We start from the raw sequence: 22,244 nt of genomic DNA on the forward strand, positions 1-22,244 counted from the left end.
GTTCCTTTTTAAGATGGCTATGCTGCTGAAACTCCAGGAATCGGCCAACTACATTGAGTCACCGGAACGGGACATTTCAGGCAACCCCAGTTTCTAGGATGAATTAACAGACTGAGGTGCTCACTGAAGGCTAGTGCTGTTACAAAAAAAAAAAAAATGTCCTATACATTTGCACCTCCCTTGTCTCCTTAAGAAGGTTTGTGGGAGTCAAGAAAAGGAACTCTCAAGAACTGAGATTTAAATGCTGATGAAACTCTCAAACTGGAAAGAAAACAGAAGAACTGATCTTATCAGATCTGAGCTAGAATATTTTTTTGCACTGTTGTCTTAACTGACCTTTCCCTGGCTTATCTAATCCGCAAGTGCATGGCAATACTTGCAACGGAGGATTGTGAAGATTGGATGATTGTGAAGATGAGAGATCTTCTTTGGACCAAAATATATTTATTCTGTTGACATATTTCCAAGAGTATCTGCTACATTCATTCAAAAGTCGCCTGAACCCTGTACACAAAGATGCAGTTACAATGTCATGCCATTTAGACTAACCAACATGGATGCAAAATGTCATATACAAGATGGTGCTTAGAATCCAGCCTTAAAAGATACCCCTCATGTACTATTAAGTCAGTTCCATAGAAATTTGAATATACTATATATTACCTCACAGTAGCAAAGTTATGCAGTTTCAAGGTGCAGTACATATATTTAACCAGATTGCATTTAACACTTCCCTCAAACACGGAGACATGAAGGAGACAGATGTAGACTGTAGACAAATGCCGCTGTATTAAGAACCCTGAGAGGATGCACTTTGATTCATGGCTTTCAATTAAGAGTAAAGATTTCATGAGGGACAATAACAGAGGTGCTGCTAACAGGTGCATTGAAGCAGTATGCAACATCTTGGGCCCGAAATATACTCTATCCACTCTATGTGCACGCAAATGCATCTAGCTGCAAAAGCTCTATATCACTTGTCGTTGCATTTTGAAATGTTTTATAACACAAAGCAAATATGTGTTGCATTCTCAGCTTTGCCACAAGAGGCACTTTAGGGGGCATTAGCATAACCGGCCATTCGCTTAAGCACTAAACACGTTTGCATCCATTTGCACTACTTTTCATTTGTTTATCGAAGTAAATATGCACTAGACTGATACTTACGCTGTTGCGCAAACTCTTGTGCTGGAGCGCCACGTTTTTAAATGCATGACAAGTTAAAAAGAACTTCAGCTTTTAAAAATGCATCTCGAGACACCTGCGTTCTATTCGGTTTGAATGGCCCCCAAACTGTCTTCTTCTATAGTTACAGTTTTCAATTTCAACTACTGTCATGGCGAAGAAACAGTTTGAAGCCAATCTTGTTAGTTAAAGTCGATATGTTTATAGCTAGCTACCTTAATAATAACACATTATTACCTGTTTCTTAATGCTAAGAATGCAAAGAATGGACTTGCATTCTGGTGAAGACTGGTCTTGCCTAGCTGCCTTGAAAGAGCAAACTCAAAAGGACAAGAGGACATCAAACGAGTCCACAAAAACTTAAGAATGCATAAGAATGCACATTGAGAAACAGGTTTAGTTTAAAAGCACATATATTTGAAGGTAACTCTATCGCCCCCTTGAGTACTGAGGTTTAATACCGCCACAGAACAGATGCTGAGTGTGTACAATGGGACTGCAGGATGGCAAAGTGTCGCTCAAGCGGTCGCGTCTTTATTTGCGTAGAGAATGTTTCTGGCCTTACCTTCAATACTTCCTTATGTGTGCTTGACCTTTGATCTTAGGTTCCCAAGGTGCTCATGAACCATCAAGATAATCAAAGGCTTGGTTCACACTGACCAAATCCAAGTTTGGGAGTATCCTAGTTGGTCTACATCATTACAACCAATGTAGATATATTGGATATTGACTACACTGCCTGAACAATGGATCCATCTTGCAAAATAAAAGTGTGAACAATCAATTCTAAATACTGGATCTTAAAAACAAATCAGAATTGTGTGCCGTGTGAACAAAGCCAAAATGGTTTAAACAAATGCCTTTGTAAATACTGGAGGTTCAATGCAAAATAACATCCATATTAGCTTATAGTTTTACATGCACTTGTGTCTTTGGTTTTCTGTAACAATGTAGCCAATTTTGGAAATGATGTCATAATTGGTTTTAATTTATTGTAATGTCAAGTCACAGGAACCCAATGTGACCCTGGGTCTTTTAGAATCTCTCAAATCATTCCTGTAACAATGTAATGATGACAAAATATTAACAAAAATGTGTGATTCAACACACAAAATAATAATAATAATGACCGGTTGACCGTAACTCATTAATGCGTATGCTATTGGCTGATTGCAGGTGCCCAGAACTGTACACGCACGAAAGCTTTAATGTTGAGGAAAATTATGATGAAGTTTAAAAAGACACCTTATCATGAGATGCACATAGGATGTGTTGGCAACAAATCTACAAGAGCAAAGTGATCTTTCGACTAACTTATTATTATGGCATAATTAAAATTGAATGTGTCAGTTATGTATACTAACTGATGTTAATGTTGGCACTATCAATGTCAGATTTCAAATACACGCAATTGTTCACAGAATGTAAATTGGTCGTTATCTGCTATAGGAAAAAATAGTTCGCCAACATGCCTAGTGCTCTTGATGATGCTTGCTGAATCTGTGCTTGTGTTTAAGTATTCTGTTACTGTCAGATGTATAATCAAAGGAGTGTTTTTTAAAGGTCTTTTTGTACAATTTTTTTTATAACAGCCTCTTAGTCTGACATTTGTAAATGTGATTTTCAAAAAACAAAAAATTCCGAAAAACAAAAAAGTATAAAGTCGAATAAATACCGCAAGGATTAAATACGACAAATATAAACTGAATGTGTCTGGTTAGATAAGCATTACAGTGAGGATTTTCTCAGTAACAATGGATTTTCGCAGTCATCTCTCTTCATTGCCTTTCCTGCAAGTTAACTGCCACAAAGTTTCCTCTTAAAAGTGTCCTCCCTATTTTCTTCTGGATTGTGCAAGGTATTGAATGGCTTTAACAACTCAACAAATATATTTAAGAAAAGTGGCAGCGGTGCTTGACTTCACACCAGTACCTCAAATCTGTCTTAACAGCTCATTTTATCACAAACTTCCCTTAATTGCTTATGGATAGTTTGATGGACATTGCAATACCTGAACTATTATGTGTTTTGCAAGGGACTGTTTGCTGTGCAGGATAAGAATGCGAGTGAAATTGCTATCCTTTTTTATGCTTGTTCATGAAATTACTTTGAGATTTGAGCTCGCTGGTAGTCTTGTTTCCAAATGTCATGCAAAACGAGGCTACTTTGCCAGCTAGCACAAACGAAAGCCATTTCCAACTGTCCAAATCAATGTCTCTCCTCGTGTGAAAGATCTATTTGTTATCTTAGTATAGTGTGATATACCCGATCTACTTTTTTGCATAAGAGGGCTGTTAGTGACCTGATAAAGTCTGGATTTCCTTAAATGGGTGTCTAACTAAAAGAGTGAACGTTTCGATTAAATTATTTGTTTCGCTTTTTCTACTTTCGACTAACAATGTTGAATGTTCAAGCAGGTACAATAATACAAAACCTGTACTTTGTAAACTCGTTTTTTTTTTTTTTTTTTTTGGCATAAAACACGCCATATACAGTCAAATTTTGTTTAATAAAAACAGATTTCTGGGTTGTTGTCACTATGGAGTGATGGTGTAGCATTTTAGCCCATGGGTTCAGTCATTAGTACCAATGTCAGATGACAGTTTTTTTTTTTTTTTTTTTTTTTTGTCAAGACATGAATCTTGCTTTCTCTTAATTCTTTAATAAATCTTTCTATATTTGTATAGAAAATTGCAATTGTAAACATTGTAAATAGTTAACGCATCTGCGACCACAATCAGTTAAATATGAAGATCTGGCCCTAAGATGAGATACTTTTGTTGTTGTTGTTTTGTATTATTATTTTTTTGCAGTCTACAGACTGTCTGTTGAAAAGGGTGAAAAGGGCATGTTGTGATCTGAGAGAATTTCATCCATCAAATATTCACTCTAGTTTTCAATAAACTCATTCCATCCCTACACTAACATGTATTCTCAGTGGTCTTTATTCTTGTTTTAGTTTGAACATATTATGTGGGAGTTATTGCACTAATTAAATGAACATTATAACTGGACATTCAAAAGCAGCTAAATCCTAGAATCACCCGGTGTCAACTATCAAATCTGCTGAAGTTCAAGTTTAACAATTTCAGATAACTGGTTACACTCACTCAAGCAAAATTTGGAGATTGTAGTATCCAAATAATCTACTTTTTACACCCCTGATTCTACCAAGCAAACAGAACGTTCCCCAAACGTTATTGTGTGGTTACCATTTGGTTTTGAGAAGTAACTCCTAATGTTCTAGATAAGTTCTTTTTTTTAGTTTTAGTTTTTACAACCATAAAACTAACCTTCCAAGAACTTGGGAGTCAACAATATCTGGCATAAATGAAGCACAGTGTTATATTATTTGTAAAAATTAAAGGTGCACTCAGTATTTTTTTTCCTTTTTAAAAAGTTGTACTCTTAAGAAAATGAATTGTATATTTGAAACATGTATAAAATCATGACCACTCACATGCTATGAAGACTCCAGTCAAATCAGTTACCTTATAAAAGCTGTTTTATTCTAGATGGAGAGGGTCCCCTTATGGGGGGGGGGGGGGGGGGGGGCGGCCATAGAATCACATGACCAGCCGAATACTGCTGGCATAATGGACCTGTCTCAGTACCCACACTTGAGGTCTTGGCCACTTGAGTGTGCGTGCACGCGACAGGAAGTCAGTGTTCAAGACTGTCCCATGTCTAAAACATGCCAAAGCTCAGTGCACTTCACCCACACTAAATCCACATTAGTGCGAATACCGCTTCGGAGCGATCGTTCAGGCTAGGTGTATCCCAGGGTTCATCACGTTCAGCAGCCACCCACCCGCGCGATCGGTGTATTTTCGCCATGATGACGTCAAGGGAAGCTTTTCAACATAAGTTATTACAATCAGATAGTGAAACGTAAGTGAAGCATATATTTATTTTAGTATAAATGAAAGTATTCAACATTATATAATGTGTTTAGGATGACTTAATATCAGCATCATAATTACAAAATATTATTTGTGTGTATATTTATATACCTCTTTGTTATCCTTCTCGCCCAGTAATCACCTTATTTTGTTTGTTCTTGCCTAATACTGCTGGTGATTTTGGTCATTTATCAGCCATATGCGGTCTAGTAAATGTTGTTTTAAAATAAAAAAAATGTATCAACTACTACCACAGGTTCTTTCTCATCTTTATGTATTTAAAATATACGTTTGAATGCTTTTTAATTGTTTTATGAAACCACATCTTACATAAATGACAAACCAAAGCATATAAAAAATGGTTTGTATTAGTAGCTATTAATGGATCACACAGGTTTATAGAATAAAGATATATATTATTTATTTATTTATTTATTTATTTATTTATTTTGGCCACTAGTATGCAAGTAGACAAAGTGTAAGCTTTAATAAATGCATTGTGGACTTTAATCATCTGTTTGTGATTGCTGAGGGACACATTGCATTTACAGAGCTTACACGGAAGAGGGCGCCAAACCTCAAGAAACAGGAATACATTGGAGACGTTCAAAAGTGGTTTAACAAACAAACAATATCATATAAACATCGTTAACATTTGAACTCTCGACATGACCGCTATGTGATATTAAGTTAAGTAAAACGCAATTAGGGTAAATATTACCCTTACATAACGAGGTGAGAACTGCTCTAATATTTAGGTCTGGGGTTTTGATAAGAACTGACTTGAGTGTACCGGTGGCTACTTAAAGAAGAGGAGGAGTCCCGCAGATCCACACTCTGAGGCTGTATAAATTGAACGTCCCCAAAGACAGTCATATTTCAAAGACTGGCCGTCCAGTGGAGTTTCTTCCAAGCACCATGCCAGCCAAACCAGCCCCTATCAAAAAGTCGGCCAAGAAGGCTGCAGAGAAGCCCGCAGAAACAGAGCCTGTACCCGAGGCTCCCCCGGCAGAGGCTCCTGCAGCTGAAGCACCTCCAACCGAAGCAGCTTCATCAGAAACCGCCCCGGCTGCGGACGGTGCGGAGGCACCTGCGCCTGAAGGTAGGATACTCCGCTCACTGTTGCATGCACTGATCTCTAAAATGTTCCTGCGCCTATAAACATCTCTTTTAAATGTACTTTGTCATGTTTATTTTTATTTTCAACTTTAATTAGACCGTATTTAACATTTAGAACAGATTATCACAGCATCGTATTTATAATACTGCTCTTGGACTGAACGTGCAGCTGTCTGGATTGGAAATGAAACAATGAATGTAACATGTTGCAGAGGACTCACACGCGCCCCCTACGGTACAGCCTGGACAACATACTCATTGAACTTCATTGGGAAATGATCTATTGATGTTATTTACAAACATGTACAGTGGTAACAATACTTTAAGCCAAAATCAAGTATTGACTACAGTGTGACACTTCATTTAAAACTTTTTTATATTTAATTATTTGATTATTAATAATAATAATAATAATAATAATAATAATTCAGTGTTTATTACCTCATTAATTGAGAAACTGCATGGAATTTTTCTTTTTTAAATATATTTTTTGCTACAGGTATGCTGCAGGAATATTTAAGAGCTACATAAAAAAATAAAATAAAAGAGGTATTGCTCAGTAAATAAATAAATTTTGGCCTTGATCTTAAAAAAAAAAAAAAATGTCCATGTTATTTGTCTAACGACTCCTATTACAGTTATTGTTACTACTGAAAATCCACAATAAATGAATATGGGATCTCCTTCAAGCAATGTAAAAACCTATTTAGAATGTATCTGTTATGCATTTATTCATTATTTATATTTTTGATTATAGTTACTACAGTTTTTAACCCTATTGTACAGTAAGCATGGGACATGATATACAAATCGGATGGACTACTTATATGATACTTTTGTTACTTAATTTTTGGATGAACTATTTCATTAATGTAGAAATATGCCTGGTGCATTTGTTTGAATGTTTAACCACAGAGATCTGTCAATAACAGTCTAAGTTTAGAGATCCCTGGGCCTTGATAGATTTATGATCACCTATCCGCTAACATGTACCTAACATCTTCTTACATTTTTTTTTTTTTTTTTTTACATGTAACACTAGCCACTACCCCTGCTGCTAAGTAAGCGGATGCCCCTTAATATAGGATCCCAGCTGATAAAGCTATTACAATAACAGTATTTCCCAGTTGAATATTCTTTTTTTTTTTTTCTTTTTTACTGGTAGAGCACAAATTGCAGTTTCTGTGTGCATTTATGTCCTGCGTGGTATGTGCCAGTTTTCATCATGCCAATCATGCAGTAATGCAGCTATGGCTTTATCTTTGTGCTCCTGTTAAGGCTTTGAATTGTGGCTCTGTGTATCCTTGAAAAGTGGCAATATTCTTACTATCCTAACATTAAGATGACCATTGGTTTTACAAAGACTGTTCCATTCTCCAACAACCTAGCAAATGTTACTTCTTCATTAAGCTGCAAGCCTGCTGATTGCAAAACTAATGATCACCTACAATCTCCGCTGTCCACTTTCAGTTAATACTAGTTTCACCAGTGGTTGCAAGATTGCATGTTTATACTGAAATGACTATGCCTGCTTGTGGGGAAGGCCTAGATGAGGATAAACTACACAATACACCTCTTATAGAGATAAGGACAATTTTGAGTGTATTTTAGTGGTCTCTCACAAGCAGTCAGTCAGTTCGCTTTCACATGCTTTTATAGCTTTTTATATCTGCTACTGTAAAGACAACTTGTGATCATTGCTTTGACAGACAAAACTAATTTTAACATTTAACAATAGCTGCTGCTGCTGAAGCCCCTGTTGCAGAAGAGGGTGCTGCAGTTGAGGCTCCTACAATGGGTAAACTACCATGACTTAACAAATAAAAGCTGCTTACTAAGAACTGTTCTAATCTAGTGAACTCTCCTGAGCTGAGCACAGCACTAATGAAAGTCTAACGATTTGCTATCAGGCCCTGCTGACGAAGCTGCTCCGCCCACTGACGCTCCAGCTGAGGGTAAACCATCTTTGGTTTGATCATACTTTTAATGATTTAATTTCAGAGTTTGGGTCCAAAGGCTTGTTTTATAATTTGAGATACACCCTCAAAGTTACAGTTCATTAAATAAAAGCAGAGCGTACTGTATGTTGAGTGTAAATCCATAACAGTAGGTGATAAAATCTTTACACCCTAATACAGGAGAAACAAACGTTCTTTTATATTTGAATGAATTTTTCTCTCAATCCTAATATTCCTGCATATTTGACCATTAGCTGCTCCTGTTGAGACTGCACCAGCAGAGGAGCCTCCTAAACCACCAACACCTCCACCTCCAGCAGGTAAACTTTACAATGTAATTCTGTCACATCCAGCCATCCAATCACTAGTCTACTCATCCATCCATCAGTCAGTCCTTCAGTCCGTCCATCCATACATCCATCCATATACTCACCCATCCATCCATCCATAAATCTGTTAGTCCATCCATTCATCATTCAATCCGTCAGTCCACCCATCAATCCATCCAATCACTCATGTACTCACCCATCTACTCACCCATCCATCCATCCATCTATCCTTCCCATCCAACCATCAATCTGTCAGTCCATCCATCCATCAATCCATCCATCCATAAATCTGTCAGTCCATCCATTCATCCATCAATCCATCCAGTCACTCATCTACTCACCCATACATCCATCCAATCACTCATACACTGTACTCATATACACACACACACACACACACACACACACAATGGCGGCCAAAAGTTTGGAATAATGTACAGATTTTGCTCTTATGGAAAGAAATTGGTACTTTTATTCACCAAAGTGGCATTCAACTGATCACAATGTATAGTCAGAACGTGAAAAATTACTATTACAATTTGTAAAAAAAAAATGTCAGAACTTCTTAAGATTAACATTTTTATTGATTCATAGAGATGACAAAGAAAAACAAAACATACATACAATGAATCAACATTTAACGCACACTACTACCCCTCCCCAATCAACAACCCCACTCCGACCCCCAACAAACATCTCCATAGTCTCACATAAGTACACACACACAGGAAAAAATAAATAATAATAATAATATATATATATATATATATATATATATATATATATATATATATATATATAAAATAATCATACACATCTAAAACTATGCCTCTCGCTCCACAGTCCATCCCCGAGAGTCCCCCAAAAATGTCAAATAACTGCCCCATTTCCCATCAAATGTATCCAAGATCCCCAGCCTTCTACACGACACATCCTCGAAATCTGCCACCCTCCCCATCTCCTCGCACCACTCCCGAATTGAGGGCACTCCAGCCGACTTCCATCCCCTTAAAACAATCTGCCTGCCTGTCATAACACTGGTCAGGACCCAATTTGTTTTATGTATACATCTCCTATATCGATGATCACTCCATCGCCCAAAACACTCTGGGGCAAAACAAAACCTGAGTGCCCAACATGTTACACACAAAACTCTGAAACTTCAGCCAAAATTCCTGGATCTCAGCACACCACCAAAAAACATGGGCCATGCCTCCATCCTCCGATTGGCATCACCAGCGGGTGGGTGTGTCTTTAAGACCAAGCCTATACAATCTAGAGGGGGTCCAATAGAATCTATGTAAAATCTTGAATTGCATAAAGCGCACCCTTGCATCTCTAGATACAGACTTGACGTTTTTTAGAATCCTAGCCCATACTCCCTCCTCCAGTACCAAGTTTAAATCTTTCTCCCATAATCTCTTGATAGAAATTAAAGCTCCGTCCCCCAGACTCTGAATTAGCAGAGAGTAATACACTGATGTCTCATGACCTTTTCCAATAGCAGTAATCACCACTCCCAGAGTGTCTAATTCAGAACTTCTTAAACTACTTCAAAGAGTTCTCATCAAAAAATCCTCCACGTACAGCAATGACAGCTTTTCAGATCCTTGGCATTCTAGCTGTCAGTTTGTCCAGATACTCAGGTGACATTTCACCCCACGCTTCCTGTAGCACTTGCCATAGATGTGGCTGTCTTGTCAGGCACTTCTCACACACCTCACAGTCTAGCTGATCCCACAAAAGCTCAATGTGGTTAAGATCCATAACACTCTTTTCCAATTATCTGTTGTCCAATGTTTGTGTTTCTTTACCCACTCTAACCTTTTCTTTTTGTTTTTCTGTTTCAAAAGTTGCTTTTCCTTTCTCATATACTCATCCATCCATCCATCAATTGGTCAGTACTTCAGTCCGTCCATCCATCCATCCATAAATCTGTCACTCCATCCATTCATTCATCCATCCAATCACTCACACACCGTACACACACACACACACACACACACACACACACATATATATATATATAAGTAAAGTGTGTAATTTCCACGTCACTAGCAATTCTAAGCAGAATTACCAAAATAATGATAATTCAAACTGGTTTCTCAAACACTCCCCCATCTTCCTGTTAGCAACAGGTAGTCCCACCCCATTGGTCAAACCAATGTTGCTGTTTTGCGCCAGCCAGGATGCTCAGTTCTAGGGCTGCAACAACTAATCGATAAAATCGATAATTATCGATAATGGAAATCATCGACAACGAATTTTTATTATCGATTAGTTGGATATTTGCAGTAAGCACGGAGAAACCCCGTCAGTGACGTCACTTCACTGCCAAGTAAAAATGTGTTGCATGATAAAACTCGTTTGAAAAACACGACCCAAGTTGTCCACCGCACGAGAGCACTTTATAAACACTTCAAAGAAGATAATAATAAGCATACAGTTTAATGTGGAGCGGCTGCTGCGTCAGGTGCGTTTACAGAGTGATTGTGCTGTTTGAAGCGCGAGAGTTATTTCTCTCCAGCGTATCACTTACATTTTACTGCTGTTGTATATGTTGTATAATGTAAACATGTTATGAATTCAAAATCAGCCGCGTCTTTAGCAAAACTGTTTGTTCTTACCACAAGCGAGTCTCTGTTAAACTCTAACGAGTAAGCGAGCGCACATGCGCATCCGCGTCAGTCAAACCGACTGCAATGGCGAAAGGGAACGCAATCATTTTAATTAAACTGTCCAATATCATACCACGAGTTCAGTTTCCATGTAATCAGTTGTGCAGCTTTCATGGATATCAGACTGAAGTCTCAGCAGTCAAGGTGTGCCGGTTTTTAAAGTGTTTTCTCCTGCCCATGTAATATAGTGAGCACCGGGATGAGTCTTTTCAGCGAGAGAGTGAATTTGCGTAGGGTTTACAGATGATAATGCTGAATATAATGTATAATAATGCTAAGGGTCCTGATATTTGAACGTCCTCCTGATAATGCCACATGTAATGTCTGATTTCACTAGTAAATGTATACAATGACAAACATTATTTTGCTGGATAACATACGCAATTTGTTTTTGAAAAGAATAGTTTAGAAACATGTAATCAGTGAAAATACTATTTTAAAAACTATAATATTAAAATACTTAAATGTATATAATCAGTGACAGTGTGCAAGCATGCTGTATGTATCTAACATAATTATGTATTTTTCAGTTGGGCAGAATTATTAATATTTCTATTCTGGTGTCACTATTGCCTCCTGCTGGGCTGATCTTTTGTCCCACTAGATGCCCTATGGATCAGTTTACTCTTTAATGATGAGCATTTTTTTGTTAAGTTTGACAAGTTAAGCAACTGTTTCGCATATGTCCTGAAAGTAATAATAATAATACATTTATAAAATTCCATTTTTATCTGATTAATCAATGAATTGTAGAAATAATCAAAGATTAATCGATTATCAAAATAATCGATAGTTGCAGCCACAGAGCCACTCAGTTTACAGTTTTTGGGGGAATAAACCTACAAAATGGCTTACTTATAGTTGTTTATCCACATTAAACTGACTTGTCAGTTCATAAACAAAGACACTTCCCATTAAAAAATAAATTCTTGTTCTTCCTGTTCTCTCTTTTCTGTGCATTTCTGCATTTGTTACTTCTGCTCTAGGTTCTGTTCTAGTTTACTCATGAAACTTGTCAGTGTGACACTTCAGATATTGTTGGCTCTTGTATTGCTTGGGATGTTCCTCATTTATTACTCACTTTGGATAAAAGCATCTGCAAAATGCTTAAATGTAAATGATTAAGAGAAAGTATTTTAACATTGTTAAAATTTACACAATCTACCTTTAACATTTAATCACCCAGAAATTGATGATGTTTTTACCATGGACTAATTGTTATTTAATGTTTCTAATGAATGTGCAGTGCCCACCAGTGCTCCTCAGAGTCTCACAGTGGAAGATGTCAACGATACCTCAGTTACTCTTAAATGGAGATCCCCCGAGACTATTGGAGACTCTGGACTGGATGGATACACTGTCGAATACAGCAAGGAAGGATGTGCGTACATCCTGTCAATATTACTGATAACCTTGTGAGATTACGGGTTGTGTTACAATTATCGTACCTTCATCTTGAAAGCTAAACATGCAGAATGATCAGATGTCACCAGAAAAGTAGGTTATAACTATCTGTCATAGCACCTGTCTTTGAAATGTCACCTGCAGGCTGATTTATAACTAGCTCCTGTAAGTCTCCTTTTAAGGACGGGATGGTTTCAACCAACTGTCACTGTATCTGCACGCACCACATTTAGATTTGTGGAACTATACTGACATCACTTGTGTGTTTGAATTCATATTTAGTTTTTAACTGGGTGGATGACGCATAAAAAAATTTTTATATGAATATTTAGGTAAATATTTATTTCAATATACTGTATAAGGGAAAATTTGTAATGGTCGCCATTTTTGAGTTAAATTTTTTGGGGTGAACTATTCCTTTATTAGTAATATTGTTTGTTAAACTCTTCTCATCATCTGTCCATTTTTACACCATGCAGTTTCTGATTGGGTGGTCGCCAACACCAAGCTTACCATGTCCAACAGCTTTGTCATCAAGGACCTGACAACCGGAGACATGCTAAACATCCGTGTGGTGGCTGTGAATGCTGGAGGCCGCAGTGAGCCCGCCACCCTGGCTGAGCCCGTTCCCATCCGGGAGATTGTGGGTGAGTGTGGATCAAAGTGATGTGCAGTGGATGTCGTCTCCTACACTGATTACTTCATAGTGATATAAATCTCCTGTCTATTCTCTGAGCCCTGGATAATGTGGCTTAATGTTGAAGTTCAGATTACAGTGGGGTTCCTGAGGCCTGCAGCCTGTTGCTACCTCTCTTGACATCAATGGATTGAACAGCTGTGTGTGTACATAAATCCCACTAGCATGTGCTGACAAGAGCTTTCATTAGCATTTAAATTACAAACATAAAGACCTAAGGCAAGGCTGTCAATGCAATCTGAGCTCAGGACTGTGTGGGGTTGTAAACACATATGTTATCCTCCTAAACAAAGCAAAGGCAGTTATGCATTAGGTTTTGTGCATATGCATTGTGTATTTTTATAAGAATATTTTCCAGCAAATAGGATCACATGAACTCAAAAGTTGGATGAGCACGAACTGATTGTATTCAGTGTTTAATTCCTTGCTGCTGCACTAGACCCTTGAACTGACTCTTGAATTGCTTGAAGTATTCTGGTCCCACTGCCCAAGTGGATCTTACCTTACCTTACCTATTACAAGAGGTCTGCATGGGCCTCAAGTTGAAGCTCTAACCCAGCCCATACCCGAGACTGTGTGTGAGCCGACCCAGCCAGTAACCTCAAATTTTAAGCCTGAACCTTACCCAAACCCGCTCACTCTCTTTATAATCTTCTCCAAGCAAGTAAATTTGTTACAAAATGCTGCATTTTATTTAAGCATCGTAGTCAACATTCATAAACATACACAGTTTTAACAAGGCACAGCGACCCTTCAGCGCACCAGAGCAGAAGGGAATTTTATCAACCATTGAAACTTTGCTGGGTGAAGAACAATCTGGAATAATGTGTAAAGGCCTCTTTGCAACCTGAACTTCAGAACGTTGAATCTTTGTGACACCTGCACTAAAAAAAATCTAGATGCAGTGCAACAAGTGAAGCAGAATGCAGGTGTCTCAAGATGCATTTATGAAAAATTTTGTTCTATTTATCTTGACACCGTGTATAAAGAATGCGCTGGTCCTGCGCAAGACACAGAAAAAACGCTGAGATGCTGTGCACCTGTCAAAGACACACATCCAACACATGTTTACACAGAAAAAACAAGTTAAAAACAGCACAGACAGATGCAGAAACAGTTTTGGTCGATAAGATTGCTTTTGGTGTGAAAAATATCAATATTTAAGATCTTTTTAACTCTAAATCATCGCTTCCAGTATGCTTCAGGAGAGGATGAAGTCCAAGCGGTCTCTCGTGTGGTGTATTCATGTTGGCATATTATGGATGTAATCTCACGTTCTCCTCTTGGTTGAGACATCCAGGATAGGCACACAAATGCACCATTGTGAGTAAAGAAACAGATAATAACAGATCTAAACCAAAACCAACCAAGCTACTGTACAGCGTTCCTCCTTCTCACTTGTAAACAGCGCTGCTCTTCCAGCTGTGACGCACTTACGTCAGTTCTCGCGTGTTTCAAATGCCAATGTGATTGTCACACGCGTGTACCACTGCTCACTGGAAGCATGATTTAAGGTTAAAAAAAAGTACTTAAATATTTATCTTTTTCACACCAAAAGCGATGTTCATCCATTTGGGTTTAGCTCAAGGGCCTAGCAGTCTTTAAAAAAGTGATTTTTGTCCCCTGCACTTTTCCAAGCTAAACCCATACCAAGTCCAAAATGGTGGATTTGTATACAGTATTCTTTGCATTTTATTACTTTGGGCTGAGTGAGCGACCATCCAATCAATCACTGGTGAGCCGTCAGTCAGACAGTCTAATCAACGCGGCTTTGTTCATTTCTTCAAAGCTGCTTGCAACAATAATCATTTATCCATGTTTTTTAATCGGCATGGATGTTGATCTAAATTAATAATCTAGAGATGAGGAACACACAAATGAGAGATATTTATCAGCATATCATTCTTGATTGGCAGCATTACGTGAAATGCACTGCAGAAAAAAAAACAAACAAAGGACAATCCTTCTTTTAAACACACATTGTAAGTGGAGTTTATATCAGCGCATGAGTCTTCATTAAGTTATGCTTTTTACATTATGTTTGTGAGTGAATAGTTTGGTTGTTTTTGCCAATTTAAGCAGATTACTAGATCTGTGTTAAATATGTAAAGCTATTTTTAATATCAGCTCCTGTTTTTTACCTCTATGTTGGTGTGCAGTCGACAAACTGTAGGAAAAACGATAGATCTGCTGTGTTCTTAGAACATTTACTGAAGCGAACAGATATGTAGACACACTTTTTTATACATGAAAACACATGGACATTATTGAAACTCAGCTCACGAACTGTAGGGAAATGACAGATTTGATTTGTTCTTATAATGCTTACAACCTCTACAAAAGACTCTTTGTAGGTCTGTAGACATAACAATTTTAAAGGATAAAAAATGTTCTTTTGATTATTGATTCAGTGACTAACTCATTTCACACAAGACACACATTTGTCACCACTTTCTGGCATCACCAGAAATGGTCACTGAATCATTAAATGGATTTGAACGAATTTTGGTGAACATAGTCAAAACACTCGAGCAACTTGGATACATTTAAATCCCACAATGCACAAGCACAGAGTAAAAAATTTACTTGTGCACATGCACAATTGTCATTATTGTAATTGATTAAATAATTTATTCAAGGACCAGCTTGTGCTCAGTCTTTTATTGTCATGTGTGAAACAGAAGCAAGTGCTCCACAAGATTCCCCCCCCCCCCTTTAAAATGACTGCTACGCCCCTGGTTTAGTTGATGTATGTTGTGGTGGATGGCGGTGATTCAAGACATCATACAGGATTACATGTCAGAACATTGCCTGTTAAAAGGTTTTAAAGAACAAGGATTAGGCTTTTCACACATACAAGCATAGGCATTAGAGAAATCAGGTCAGGTATTGTAATGCATGCTGAAGGTGAGCAGAATGTGACCTAAGCTTCAAAGAGAACTGCCTGTTCAGAGAACCCACAACAGCAAAATCAAGCAATGTGTCAACAGCATGTCAAAAGTTACATCATCTCAACAATGTGTGCCACTCCACAGATAAAAGCAAGGTGTAAATTACTTCCTACCATAATGAATCAACCTGTTGCTCCTGGGAAATATCTGGAAAGTATAGTTATTTGTATGGATTACTAGATTTGTAATGCTGTACTCTCAGCAGAGTGATTGTGACACGTGTGAGGAGAGGGCAGCCAGTGAGGATTTAGATCAGAGAGGTCAAAGGCTGGGTGATGGGTAACACATTGTTGTCTACAGAGAAAGTGATCAGTGATCATATTTTCTAAAACCCTTCTAAACCAAAAGAAGCCCTGGTGAAAAGACAGACATGGCTTATGTGTTTGATGCTGGTGTGCTGGTATATGGTCCCCAATAGACTCCTCAGTTATCTCAACCAGCAAAGTTACCTATGCTGATAGACCAATTAGACCAGTACCAAAACCAACACTAACCAGCATAAACCAGCCTTGACCAGCATGGAAATTCATTTTGGTTTAAAATGGTCTTTTCAGCAGGGACATTTGGTATTGATGAAGATTCATGTGTGTTTTTCAACTTCAACAATCTTCCAATAAAAGTAAACCCCTTTAAAATGGGAAATATACCAGCATGAGCCTACAAATGTGTCCCACAAAGGCAAACCACATTTACGTGCCCAAGCCTCTTTTGATAATTACCTCTCAAAGTCAGTTTGTTTGTGTACAGCCACTACAAATTAAAGGGTCGGTTTAACCAAAAATGAAAATTCTCTCATTATTTACTATATCACCACCCACTTGCATTTTAAGCACCAACTGAGCTGAGATATTTTTCTTCATATGTGTTCTGGTGAAGAAAAAAAAGTCATACACTCCTTGGATATCATGAGGGTGAGTAAATAATGAGAGAATTTTCATTTTTGGGTGAACCATCCATTTAAATAAGCAACTAGTTACAATTCTGTATGAAAGGATGAGTCTGTCCTTAACAAAGACTGTGCTATAATACTAACCCTGTTGACCTACAGACAGACAGGTGTGTGATGACTTTCACATTCCACACTGATCTTTTTTTGGATGCATTCCAGTGACCTAAGATGCATCGGTAGCTTCACTATGGACTAGCTCTCCCAATATACCAAGAATAAACCAGTTAAAAGGTTAATCGTAACTCACTTAAATAATTTTGCAGTTGGGTGTTTCATCAACTTCGGGCACTTTTAGCACTGTGGACAAGTAAAGTTGCGTTAACTTTTTTTCACACATATTTGTATTATATGTGTATATTTGTATAATTTTAATTTTTAATTTAATATTATATTAAAAGGTTTGTCTACTAACAATGTCCAACAATGTCTTTACATGCATCACATGAGACTTATGTCATTTTTGTCATATTTTCTGAAACTCACCACAGTGTAATTTCCAGCACAACACTCAAATTCTGTTTTCTGTTTAATATAATTCTATGGAGTAAATGATGCTGATGGAAATTAAATTATTAACATTTGTTTTTTAATAAAATGTCCAACTCCTTTGTCTTGCTAAGACTAAATTATTGGCTAGCATTTTATGTATCCTAAATACATAAAATAATATAATAATTTTACACTTTTTACGTTATTTGAAAAAAAAAATAAAAAATACAGCTTAATTTGTAAATGACAGCAAATAAAAATACTCCACTCATGAGATATATTTACCTTAAATTTTCATTATTTTCTTCAAACATCATTTCTCATATTTCATCGTATTTCACCTTTTGAAAAAAAAAAACAACACAATAAATATTGAAATGGTTTATATTTATTTCACTCTTTGTTTAGATTGTCATAATTTTAAACATCGAATGATTTGTATTATTATTAGGGATTTTCATAGTTTAATATTGAAAGTCGGGGTCTGGTACAAGACTAAAACATTAAAATCTTTTCATAAAATACATTTGAGAAGTACCAAAAATAAATGATGAAGGGCTGGTAAAAAGTTTCCAATTCTGTTTTAATGTGATCTTCAAATAATTCTCTTTATATATAAAACCCTGGGACATGAACGTGCCCAAAGTTGAAGAAACACTCAATTACTAAACCTATTTTATTATATGTACTGTATATTTTGTGAACTTTTTGTTTTAAGAAAACTGAGGTTTTGGCAATTAAAGGAAAAGTGAACTACATTGTTTTTATTCATCTCAAAGCAAGCCCTTGTAACCCGGACCTTGTCACAAAACACTTCCAAATAAATAAATGTCATAAATTTGCTCTTGTGGATCTCCATTCTTTCAGATCGCCCCAGGATCCGCATGCCCCGATTCCTAAGGTCAAGATATATCAAGCAAGTTGGAGAACAGATCAACCTCGTCATCCCTTTCTGTGTAAGTCAAGATTTTGTATTTATATGGCAAACAGAGATGGTGTTGTTTAGGTTACAACATATGCCACAAAGCCTCTCTAATCATATATTTTATATTTTTAGGGCAAACCTAAACCTGTGATATCATGGACCAAGGATGGCCAGCCTTTGGATACAAAGAAGGTAAATATCCGCAACAGCGACAAGGATAGCATCCTGTTCATCCGCAAGGCTGAGAGAGATGACTCAGGCAACTATGAGATGAGTGTGAAGGTTGACAGCTTCGAGGACAAGGCTATCATCATAATTCAGATTGTCGGTGAGGCACACGATGATCCAGAGACGGTTAATTTCAGTGCTTTTCTTGGAACATTTCTATTTCTGTCCCCCTCCCATTTTCATTCTTAGTTCATTCCTTGACACTTCTGTGTCCTGAATAAGACCTTAGAATGTAAAATGATCCAGACTAAGAAGACTAAATAAATTTTCAATGGTTGATCATCTGTGTGTAGATCTGCCTGGTCCTCCAGCCTCCATCAAGATGGTTGACACCTGGGGCTTCAATGCAGCTCTGGAATGGACACCTCCCAAAGACAATGGCAACACTGGGATCACTGGATACACTATTCAGAAGGCTGACAAAAAAACTGGAGTAAGTAACTTACATGCAACCCTGTTACAGTATGATTCCCCCCAATTAAAAAGATCAAATAAAATCCATAAAATTGTAAAACCCCAAAAGTGAAATCATTTGGACCCTTTATATGGCATGACTGGAAGACAAGTAAAATTTTCAATAATTTGTCAAAATTTTTGCATAGATTGTACTATTGCCACGGCTTTCAAACTGGGAGGCATGCCTCCTCAGGGGGGCACAGAGATTGATGATAATTTCACCAAGTAAAATCAAAAGATACATAAATACAATAAAAATGTATCGTGAAGATAAATTACGTTATAATACTTTTAATTTTGAGAGCACAACATGCAGATCATGCGAGAGCGCATCCGGTTGCACCAGCACGGATCTCTCCGCTCGCTCTGAAGTCCTAGGCTCTTGCACAAAACTGGACGCACGCTCTCAAATAAACTACGCTGCTCTATCAAATCTCCCTGCTCTTGCTCAGGAAGGGTGTGTGCATGCTCAAAACGTGTCCTATGCATTCGCAAATCTGTTATAAAGCCACACAGCTCCACCTCTGTTCATTCATATTCTGCCTCTGCAGACTTGTTATATCAAGGGAGAAACCATATCGGAGTTTGAGTAATCAGCTCACTATTTGGCCGGTATCCTTTTTTTAAATGCAGCATAATACATGGTTAAATTCATATAGTAATAATTATTTTCTGATGTGAGTGACATGAGCAAATAAAGTTGTCAATTAAACATCTGGTGCGACTGATATCTTCTTTGTTGGTAAGGTCACGCATCACGTGGAGGAGGAGGCAGGAAGCGCGTCATTGTTTACAAGAGAAACTTGCACAAAGCACAGACCAAGCGCCATTCACAAACCAGAACAGTCCAAAACAATTTCAAACACGATGTTGGAGGATTTTGATTTTAGAAGAGAAGAGATCCTCAAGATTCTAATAAAATAACCCATCATACAGTTTGATATGTTGTAAATAATAGGGAGACACACACACACATACACACACTCACACACACACAAAAGAAAGATTATTCACACAATATAACATAAAATAAAAAATTATTTCCAAATAATAATAAAAAAACATTACTGCAGTAAATAACCATCCTTTATTTCAGAGCAATGCCGTTGCATTATCTACTTGTGTTTTTTCTTTAGCAGAAATATGTAGGGCTTTACTGGTTGTTTAGATCAGTGTTACTATCAGAAATAATTAATTATTTCTGTAGTTATTAATATTTAAATTAATCAATTGAATCTAACTCATTAAAAATCTTATGGGGCTCCAGTAAATGTAGTGTGCTACGTTTAGGAGCAAGTTTGGTTATTAGCAATAATTAATAATTATCAAAGATAATTATTAATTATTAAAATCAATAGAACATTGATGAGAATCAATGTTAGCTTTTTAAAATCCTTTAAAATCAACAATTATCAAAGATAATCGTTAATTGTTAACATCGATGAAACATTAATTAAAATTAACACTAGCTTATTGATCATTCAAATTCAATCATCAAAGATAATTATCAATTATCAAAAATCAATAGAATATTAATAAGGATTAACATTGATGGGGCACCACCCTGGAATCAGGGACTAATAACCAGATAGTAAAACAGTCTCAATATTAGATTGTTTTCTTAGGAAAATCGACATTCGAAGAATGACGATTTTCCGGAAAAAAAACAATGAATGAAGGTTTGAATCCGAGCACTGACATCCCGTCAGCATGACACAGGCGTATGCAAAACAAACCAAAACACTTCTCTTTGTAATATAAACAAAGTTTATTTATGCAGTAATATCAATTAATAATTAATACAATGCAGTCAATAAACTTCCGACTTACAACTACAAACTAAACAGTGATATGATTAGATATGGAAATAAAATAATCCTATAACAAATAAGGTGTGTGTGTGACAGTGTGTGTGTGTGTCAGCGTGGTTAGTACGAGAGAGAGAGAGAGAAGTGACAGCCCTAAAGCCGATTTCGCAATGGTGGGAGAGAAAGCAGCTCTCAGTTTATCACTCAGAGACGCGGTTTTACGAGCGGGGCTCGTAAAAGTCCCGCGTTATTTGACTCTTTAATGGATGAACTCAGTTGCTGTCTCACCCGCGATGGCGAAATTGCACAACAATCTAATTTGGTTGGACCACAGTACAGCAAAACAAATTCATGATAATTAATACCCTGAGTATTAATAATGAGCGGACATGGTGGTCCGTAAACTGTACAAGCAAAAACCTTGAAACACAAGAATAACACACTATAATATTCTATCTCTGCCCAGACTTACTTGAATCGCATGAGGACACAGGTAGAATGTGTTTTCCTCCGTCCTTTAACTTTGACCCGGTTCCTTGAGGCTCGGGTGATGACGGGAGGCCGTTTCCGTGCTCAGTCGGCGGGCGGTACGGCTGTTGATTCTCGGCGGGCTGGCGGAGAACTCAGAAATGTCGACTTGACTGAAGATGGAAGAGAAATCTTTAATCTCTTCACTTCTGTAGGCAAACGGATGAAGATGCGAATTGCTCGGCGGTCTCCTTCGGATCCGTTAGAGTGTTCGGTTGAACACAGAGTAATCTCAACTCGTCCAGCAAGATGGAGATTGTATGGCCACAGTTTCAAGTCAGACGTTACTTCCTTGTGCCACGAGGTTGCACCTGAGAGCAGCAAAGAGCTGCGTCCACACGCTGCAAACAAAGTCACTGGAAGCAAATCCCGGAAGCATTTCAGAGGTATTTCAACTCCTGATGATGTCATGTTTGAGGGACGTTCTGTTGTGTGCCTCATCCAATAGGAGTTGAGAGTTCGATCCTTTAGTGAGCAAGGCTTCATGGATTTGTAGTCTGTTTTGGACTCCCTTTGTTTGATTTTGGTGCGATTTCTATCAGTAAGATTTACGACTTGGAAGGTGGGGGCTTGAGTTAGGTTTTTAACGACTGTATTAGGCCTGCCTTTGTCTTCTATCTGAATACATGAGGCCCAAC

General features: G+C 37.5%; 2 protein-coding genes across 7 annotated transcripts in view; both read left to right on the forward strand.

Moving 5' to 3' along the window:
• LOC127419277 (neuron navigator 1-like) overlaps nucleotides 1–4,110 on the forward strand; it is a 168,513-nt gene extending 164,403 nt beyond the window's left edge. The window contains exon 31 of the mRNA XM_051660556.1: nucleotides 14–4,110. Coding sequence (XP_051516516.1) covers nucleotides 14–97 — 84 coding nt within the window. The 3' untranslated portion in view covers nucleotides 98–4,110. The remainder of the gene's footprint in view (nucleotides 1–13) is intronic.
• A 1,830-nt stretch (nucleotides 4,111–5,940) lies between these two features.
• LOC127419281 (myosin-binding protein H-like) overlaps nucleotides 5,941–22,244 on the forward strand; it is a 46,457-nt gene continuing 30,153 nt past the window's right edge. For 4 of the 6 annotated variants that reach the window (XM_051660564.1, XM_051660565.1, XM_051660568.1 and 1 more), the window contains exons 1-9: nucleotides 5,941–6,189; nucleotides 7,945–8,004; nucleotides 8,117–8,161; nucleotides 8,419–8,484; nucleotides 12,418–12,552; nucleotides 13,055–13,222; nucleotides 18,529–18,617; nucleotides 18,719–18,914; nucleotides 19,108–19,247. In XM_051660564.1, coding sequence (XP_051516524.1) covers nucleotides 6,006–6,189; nucleotides 7,945–8,004; nucleotides 8,117–8,161; nucleotides 8,419–8,484; nucleotides 12,418–12,552; nucleotides 13,055–13,222; nucleotides 18,529–18,617; nucleotides 18,719–18,914; nucleotides 19,108–19,247 — 1,083 coding nt within the window. In that variant the 5' untranslated portion in view covers nucleotides 5,941–6,005. The remainder of the gene's footprint in view (nucleotides 6,190–7,944; nucleotides 8,005–8,116; nucleotides 8,162–8,418; nucleotides 8,485–12,417; nucleotides 12,553–13,054; nucleotides 13,223–18,528; nucleotides 18,618–18,718; nucleotides 18,915–19,107; nucleotides 19,248–22,244) is intronic. The other 2 variants (XM_051660566.1, XM_051660567.1) reach the window with 2 other exon arrangements.

This window comes from Myxocyprinus asiaticus, chromosome 28 (assembly GCF_019703515.2).
Source record: "Myxocyprinus asiaticus isolate MX2 ecotype Aquarium Trade chromosome 28, UBuf_Myxa_2, whole genome shotgun sequence".
In the NCBI taxonomy this organism is placed as follows: domain Eukaryota; kingdom Metazoa; phylum Chordata; class Actinopteri; order Cypriniformes; family Catostomidae; genus Myxocyprinus; species Myxocyprinus asiaticus.